Here is a 7,840-nt window from a genome sequence, read left to right as displayed (position 1 = left end):
AATATTTTTTTTTACTATCAATAGCTCTCCATTGCTCGTTACCAAGTAAGTTTTTATGCGTACAATTGTTTTGAATAATTACCAATAGTGTCCAGTGCCTTTAACCTTCTCCAGTTGCCTCCAGTGGCTTCAGAATCTTTTTCTCTCCCTTGCATCGTGTCACTATATCTATAATCCATCTGAAGACTGCTGCAGACTGTTTTGGGACAGCCCCCCTTGATGGTAAGCTAAAACCCCATTAAGTACAGGTGGCTCTTGGCAGCCGTAGCATTGATAGGGGTACACAATAGGGTTTTATGGTCCCCACTGACTTGCATTGATAGGGTTTTGTACACCGAAGGATTTTGTGGTCCCCCCTGACTAGTGTTGATAGGGGTACACTGAAGGGTTTTGTGGTCCCTAATGACTGGCATTGATAGGGGTACACTGAAAGGTTTTGTGGTCCCCACTGACTAGCATTAATAGGGGTACACCGAAGGGTTTTGTGGTCCCCACTGAATGGCATTGATAGGGGCACACCGAAGGGTTTTGTGGTCCCCACTGATTAGCATTAATAGGGGTACACCGAAGGGTTTTGTGGTCCCCACTGACTAGCATTGATAGGGGTACACCGAAGGGTTTTGTGGTCCCCACTGACTAGTATTGATAGGGGTACACCGAAGGGTTTTGTGGTCCCCACTGAATGGCATTGATAGGGGCACACCGAAGGGTTTTGTGGTCCCCACTGACTAGCATTGATAGGGGTACACCGAAGGGTTTTGTGGTCCCCACTGACTAGCATTGATAGGGGCACACCGAAGGGTTTTGTGGTCCCCACTGACTAGTATTGATAGGGGTACACCGAAGGGTTTTGTGGTCCCCACTGATTAGCATTAATAGGGGTACACCGAAGGGTTTTGTGGTCCCCACTGAGTTGTAGTTGTGGGGAGTGATGACGTTTACATATGCATCAAAGGGTTTTGTGGTCTCTAATGACTATAAAGCTTATAATGAGTTTTACATCTATACTGATGGAGTTGGCTGTCCTGCACATTGTAACAATTGTAAAGGCAGGTTATTTTTTACATTCCTAAGGTTTTGTGTCCCGTGATGAGTTTGATATTCTGAACAGGTGTTCTTTCTATGTACTTGTACGACGTTTAAAGGGTGACGGTACTTTTCGTTGCACACAAAACACAGTGTCCACAGATTTACATTAAACTTACACGGTTTGAAGATGATGATAGTAGAAAGCTTCCCTTGGAATATTACTTGCTGAGGTGCTGTAGTTTTTGAGAAATGAGTAAAACAAGTCACAAAAATAATTTCTGTCACAGTGAGACGAAGACTTTTTTAGCATGTACAACGTAGTTACCCAACTCTCCTGAAAACATTGCTCTGTTTTCACTTTTTTTTTCCTTCTTTTTTTTTCTCAAAAAAATGACGACTAATGAAACTTCTACAAGTAAATTATATTACATACATCTTCATTCACAGTGAGTAGGGATTCATGTCATGGCCAAAATCTACAAAAGGCATCAGAACCATTTAAAACAACCATCTTCATCATTTTACATTTCCAGTCTTATAACTTCTTAAGTTTGCCAATGGGGTCTTCCTTTATTTAAGGTGTTTTTTTTCTTCCTTTCTAACATTCTCTGCAGTACAACCATTCTGTCCAACTGGACTGGGAAAAACAAAACTAAGTCCATATAAAAAAATAAAAATAAAAATACATGTGCAGCAAACAGTGACATTTCATTCCTCATTGACACTCTGCAGCAAAAAGTTCCCGTCCTTGGATTTTTTTCTCTCTTCCTCTTCTTCTCCCCCCCCCCCCTCTATTTTCCTCAAACCTTTTCTCCCTCAAGACATATCATCAATTCAGCTGTGACCTGGAGTCTCCCGACGACACACTGGCTAAGAGTTGTTTTTCAAGAGTACCGGCAAATGGCTCCATGCGATGCCTCCATGAATAATGTGCATTTTGTTGGTAAATGAACCCAAGGTTTATTTTAAATCATGGCGCTCTGCGGTTCAGTTGCGGGTTAAAATCATGATCGGACTCTCCTCACCATCTTGCACTGTCATCCCAGCTCCCACGCTAAAGTCGGGTTTGCAGGGGAATTGCCTGATGTTGGAGTTGGACGAAAGAAGAAAAAAATGTATCGAGAGTAATCATTAAAGGCACAGGGATGGATTTCAGAAAGAGTTAAGACTAGTCTAATGCCGAGTTTGGACAGGTTACTCGTCCTAACTTAAGTTTTTAATATCTCTTAGGACTAGTCCTAAGTGAGGACTAGTCCTTACTCTTTGTGAAATCGACCCCTGGACATGTTTGGTAATTGTCAAAGATAAGTAATCTCACTTGGTTTATTCAAACATATTTCTAAAATAAAAAATCTGTGAAAAGTTGACTCAATTGGTCAATGAAGTTACATTAAAATTTGTGTGTTTTCAGTCAGATGCATAATAAAAGGCTTCAGGCCTGAAGTCTTTAAATATTTGAGTGAGAAGTTAACCTCTTTCTCAAAACTATGTTACTTCAGGGGGGGGGGGCAGTTTCTCACAATGTTTTATACTATCAACAGCTCTCCGTTGCTCATCACCAAGTAAGTTAATTGTATGCTAACAATTGTTTTAGAGTAATTACCAATAGTGTCTAGTGCCTTTAAGTACATTTTATTGTTAAAGAAACTGTAAGATTAAGTTTCTATTGGGGGGGGGGGCATGTTTTTGTTGTTGAGATTTTAAGATTTTTAGGAATTTTATGTTGCAGATAATTTAAGTTCACCACTTGCCGAACCCAAGTGTTTGTGTAAATACCTCCTTCATAAACAAACCGAAAGAATGCAAGAATTTAATTGAAAAAGACCCCTGTTGAATGTTGTCAGCACTCGCATTCAAAAACAATCCTGCCTTTTTGAATAAACTCTCTGTCAAAACAGGCACACCCTACCCGAGGACAAAAATAAAAAGAGTAGAGGGTAAAACGACTCGTACCATGCCATTTGGATTAGCTTGTTGTAGTAGGCCGGTAACTCAGCACAATAATCCAATCCTAGATATTGATGACTAGGGCCAAAAAGTCAAAAGCCCATGGTGTCGGCCCAGCTCATATTGCATCAATATGTTTGCAGGGGACCCACGGGTAGGCTACCAGAGGAACCAAAAATAAAGTCTGATTTAGGGATATCGGTGAACCTTCGGATGAACTTGAAGATTTTTTACACATCTGAACTGATGAGCTAATTTGCATGAAGGAAAAACAATGCACATGGATCATTGGTACAGTATTGGTGACAATTTCTCTGTCAGTTTTCTGGATGAAACTAATGTAGTAGTCTCAGTTCAATAAGCTATTAGTGATAGTATTTGCTGCAAGAGGGCGCTCTAACACATATCACAGTTTCTGTAGGGCAGTATGCTAATCTTTAGGAACACTTGAGTACTTTTTACAAGGTTTTTCCATTAAGTTTGATAAAATTCAATTTAATATGACGTTTGTTCCATACTCTTTTTTTGGGGGAAATAATTCAATTCGAGAATTTATCAGAACATAGAAAGGTAACAAAATCAAAGTATACTAAATTGATAATTATAACTAAATAACTAGATATGAACAATGTACATTAATAACCCGGAAAATTAAATGGACCAATCACTCCCCCGTGACTCATAAAAAGAAGAAGACAAAACCCACTGACACATTTGCTTGAATGTAGAGAAAGTAGGGCATGGGATCGGAGGTCATCCATCATGCATCTCGTCTCGGCTTAGACTCATTCTTGATGGGTTCTTTTGCTGGGGAGTTAGCGGACTGGATTCTCACATTTCATGCACTGCCAATTAGAAACAAAAACACATTCTTTTCTGAATTGAGAAGTCTCCCGAATAATCCGAAAACTCTGTGGTATTAGAATATACCATGCAAACAAATTTGTTATCAGTAACATTTTATGTTTTTACAGCTCCATCAATTTCGATCTAGACTAAGAAAAAAAATTGTCAAATAAATTGACGTCTGCTTGTCTGACAGGACTGTCACAAGTCTACTAGGATCAGTTTTTACTTCTGGTACAACTTCATCAGATTCTGCAAAGCAGGTCATGTCGGTCCAAATATAGAGCAACTACTAAAAAATTAGACTGTAAATTAGACGGGTTACTTCACATACTGTTGAAGACACACAGGCATAGTATTCTTCCTACTTTAATCTGATTAAAAAATTTATTTAATGACCATCAGAATTTTTTTTATTAAAAGCACTGGACACTTGGTTATTATTCAAAATAATTGTTTGCAAAAAAATTTGCTTGGTAGGAGCAATGGAGAGCTATATTTATGGGGGAATAACCAACTCTGAAGTAACGTTGATAAGAAAGAGGTAATTTCTTACTCAAATAATAAAAGACTTCAGCTGAAGTCGTTTATTATGCGTCTGAGAGCACACACATTTGTGCTAAAAGGGTGTTTTTTCTTTCATTATTCTCTTGCAACTTGGATGACCAATTTCATTATGTTTGATCATCCCCCTAAAACCAGAGAAGATATTTCTGATACAGCAAGACAAGTTTCTTAAGTACTTTTTCCTAACAAAAAACACAATGTCCACAGATTTACATTAAACTTACACAGTTTGAAGATTATGATAGTAGAAAGCTTCCCTTGAAATTTTACTTACTGTGCTGTAGTTTTTGAGAAATGAGTAAGAAGTAATAATTTACATCTCAGTTTTAGCATGTAAAAACGTATTAACCATATGCTATGGTTTTGGTATAATATCATCCCTGGTTAAAGGGATTTTACATGCTAAAATAATTTTGGTCTCATGAGACCAAAATTATTTTGTGACTTGTTTTACTCATTTCTCAAAAACTACACAACCTTAGTTAGTAATATTTGAAGGGAAGCTTTCCACTATCATTATCTGTAAGTTTTGAAAAAGTACCTGAATCCTATAATCAGATTCCTCTGTCCTCATCTTGCCCTGAATTTGTTTTCCCTTTTTACCTCTTCTCTTCTCTTCTTAATTTCATTCATCCTTGCCTCATGTATATCCTTAAATCACTCGTCTCATCCACCACTCAGCATCCCTTCTTAATTCCATCTTATTCCCGGCCGCCAAGATCCTTTATTCAAATTGCCGCGGTCGCCGGCCTGGAAAACTGGCCTATTTTTAGGATTAATTGATTTGATCAGTCGTTGTGGTGTGTTCATTTTCCCGCTCTGCCATCTTTTTTGATACGGACACCGTTGGCTTGAAGCCCCCCCCCCCCCCTTGATCCAATCTTGATCCTTTCTGATGAAGCTTCGAATCATTCATTATATTTCATACATTGTTCGTCTGTTCGGCTTCCAGCGGCTACCCCAGGTCCGTGGTCTCCTCTAAGGCCATCTCCAAATTTTCTCTTCAAACCTGCTGAAATTATCCTCATGAGAGTTGTTCTTTTGTCAGAAGTAAGTTAGTAGCCATTTGGTTGCTACATATTTCAAGGGAATGTATGCGTTTGCTAATCACTCTAAAAACAATGTCAATATTAACGCTAGAAGTAAATCAGGTTTCGACAGTCGAGGGCATTTTGAGAATCATTGCACTTTGAAGTAATGTGGTTAAAGGAAAAATATATCAGTTACACAGTTGCATAAAGTTTTGTGAAATCGGCTGCAGTACTGGTAAATATGCTGTACATGCTACGATATTGTTCCTCCCCTGAGACGAAAATTATTTTCGAGAAATTGTTGTACATGTACTTGTTTCTCAAAAACCATAGCACCTTTGTAGCAAGTAATATTTTGAGGGAATCTTTCTACCTTCATCATCAAACCGTGTAGTTTGATGTATATCCGTGGACATTGTGTTTTGTGTCCTACAAAAAAAGTCTGCGAACCCTTTAACAATCAAAGCATCAAGACTGGCCCTGGCATTCGGTAACATTTATCCCCGCAGTGTCCAATATCTCGATCGGTCCAAAGTGTCTTATATCGAATGCGAAACCTGGATATTTCTACATCCACAGGCTCGCCTCATTTCTATATGCCTGTCTCGTTCTTTGCTCGTTCTCGTTCTTTGCATATCCTTGGAAAGTGGAGCTAGTCTTCTTGTTTTTAAACTCCGCAGTCATCTCATCTGGCGAGAACACCGATATGTGTTAGGGATAAGCAGGGCTGGCACCATTATGGATTGATTTGTCTTATAGTGTGTCTTGCGATGTTAGGGGTAGGTTGCATCTTATTTGAATAGTAGCTGTGTGGCCCTTTTGGCCATGTAAACCACCACCACCATGATGAGGGTAGGTGGGTGGTTCGGAGGGGGGGGGGGGGAGGTTGTAGGACGTAGGATGCCCTCAGGTTTGAGTGTAGGATGGAGAAGCGGCTAGCAGCTGGAATAAATTGAAGATGATGAGGATACTGATGGGAATGATGATGGGTTGAGTGCAAAACACTAACTTAAAGCGAAGGTAACATGTTTGGTATTTACTCTTTACAAAAATAATGACAATGAAAACTATTGGTTTTATAAACCTACAGCAGTTTTTGATAGTATAAAGCATTTTGGAATTACATTTCGAAGTAATGCGATTATGTAAAACGGATAACAGTTCATAATGCCCCAAATTTGAATCTGTGATGGGCGTCGTAGAACACTTCTCAGATTGTGTATCTTATTAGGGATTATGCTTCCAGCATGGACATATTCGCTCGGGGTATTCCACGTTATCTTCAAGTACGCGCTAATCCTCCAATCAGATTTGCAGAATGGAGTGGTGATAAAATCCTATACTGCACAGCTATTTATCATTACCTGCGTCTTGTGTGTTCTATGGTCATGCGCCAAGTTTGCTTGTAATCCGCTAGCGCTTGTGTGATAACTTATAATATCTCAATGTATGTTACATTACTTAAATTATGAGCCGTAATAGCACTAGTGTCAGCACCTCAGCAAGTAATATTCAAAGGGAAGCCTTCTATCATCATTATCTTTAAAGACACTAGACACTATTGGTAATTGTCAAAGACCAGTCTTCTCACTTGGTGTATCTCAACATATGCATAACATAACAAACCTGTGAAAATTTGAGCTTGATTGGTCATTGGAGTTGCGAGATAACTATGAAAGAAAAAAACACCCTTGTCACACGAAGTTGTGTGCTTTCAGATGCTTGATTTCGAGACCTCAAATTCTAAACTTGAGGTCTCGAAATCAAATTTGTGGAAAATAACTTCTTTCTTGAAAACTACGGCACTTCAGACAGAGCCGTTTCTCACAAGTTTTTGTACTATCAACCTCTCCCCATTACTCGTTACCAAGTGAGGTTTTATGATGATAATTATTTTGAGTAATTACCAATAGTGTCCACTGCCTTTACACCGTGTAAGTTCAATGTAAAACTGTGGATTTTGTGTTTTGTGTCGTCGTGTAAAAATAAAAAGTACCGAAACCCTTTTGGTTCAAAATTATCTTCAATGCTTAGCCTACTTTAGGATTCTAAGGACGCACCAAATGCTAGCAATATACAACGCAATTCAAGCTGTTCATTTTAACATGTATTGCGCAAGTTTGTTTGATTCTATATCCAAAGCAATGTATATCTTGAAGAAGAATGTGTGAAATGCAATTACTTTTTAAATTTTGACAAAGAGTATCGCTCCAGAGCTTCCATGTTTTCTCTTAAATTGAAAAGTTTTTAAACATTTATTTTAACAGTAAAATTCATTTATGGATGCACGGGAACACATTTGCAAATGCATAGGACAGAATGTATGAAGACTTTACTGTACATGGTACATGCGGTACATCATACAAAATGTAACTTTTTTCTACTTGGGGGGGGGGGGGGGGGGCGCTTGGCATAAGTGT

The 7,840-nt window shown here is 38.7% G+C and overlaps 1 protein-coding gene across 2 annotated transcripts in view; it reads right to left on the bottom strand.

Annotated features, from left to right (window-relative positions):
- Positions 1-7,840, bottom strand: part of LOC139947516 (membrane-bound transcription factor site-2 protease-like) — a 30,280-nt gene continuing 22,440 nt past the window's right edge. Inside the window, exon 10 of one of the 2 annotated variants that reach the window (XM_071945448.1) lies at positions 1-3,821. In XM_071945448.1, coding sequence (XP_071801549.1) covers positions 3,815-3,821 — 7 coding nt within the window. In that variant the 3' untranslated portion in view covers positions 1-3,814. The remainder of the gene's footprint in view (positions 3,822-7,840) is intronic. The other variant, XM_071945447.1, reaches the window with a different exon arrangement.

The sequence above is a fragment of the Asterias amurensis genome, chromosome 14, assembly GCF_032118995.1.
Source record: "Asterias amurensis chromosome 14, ASM3211899v1".
Taxonomy (NCBI): Eukaryota; Metazoa; Echinodermata; class Asteroidea; order Forcipulatida; family Asteriidae; genus Asterias; species Asterias amurensis.
Note: the sequence above shows the minus strand (reverse complement) of the source record. Positions and strands in the feature narration are given on the sequence as shown.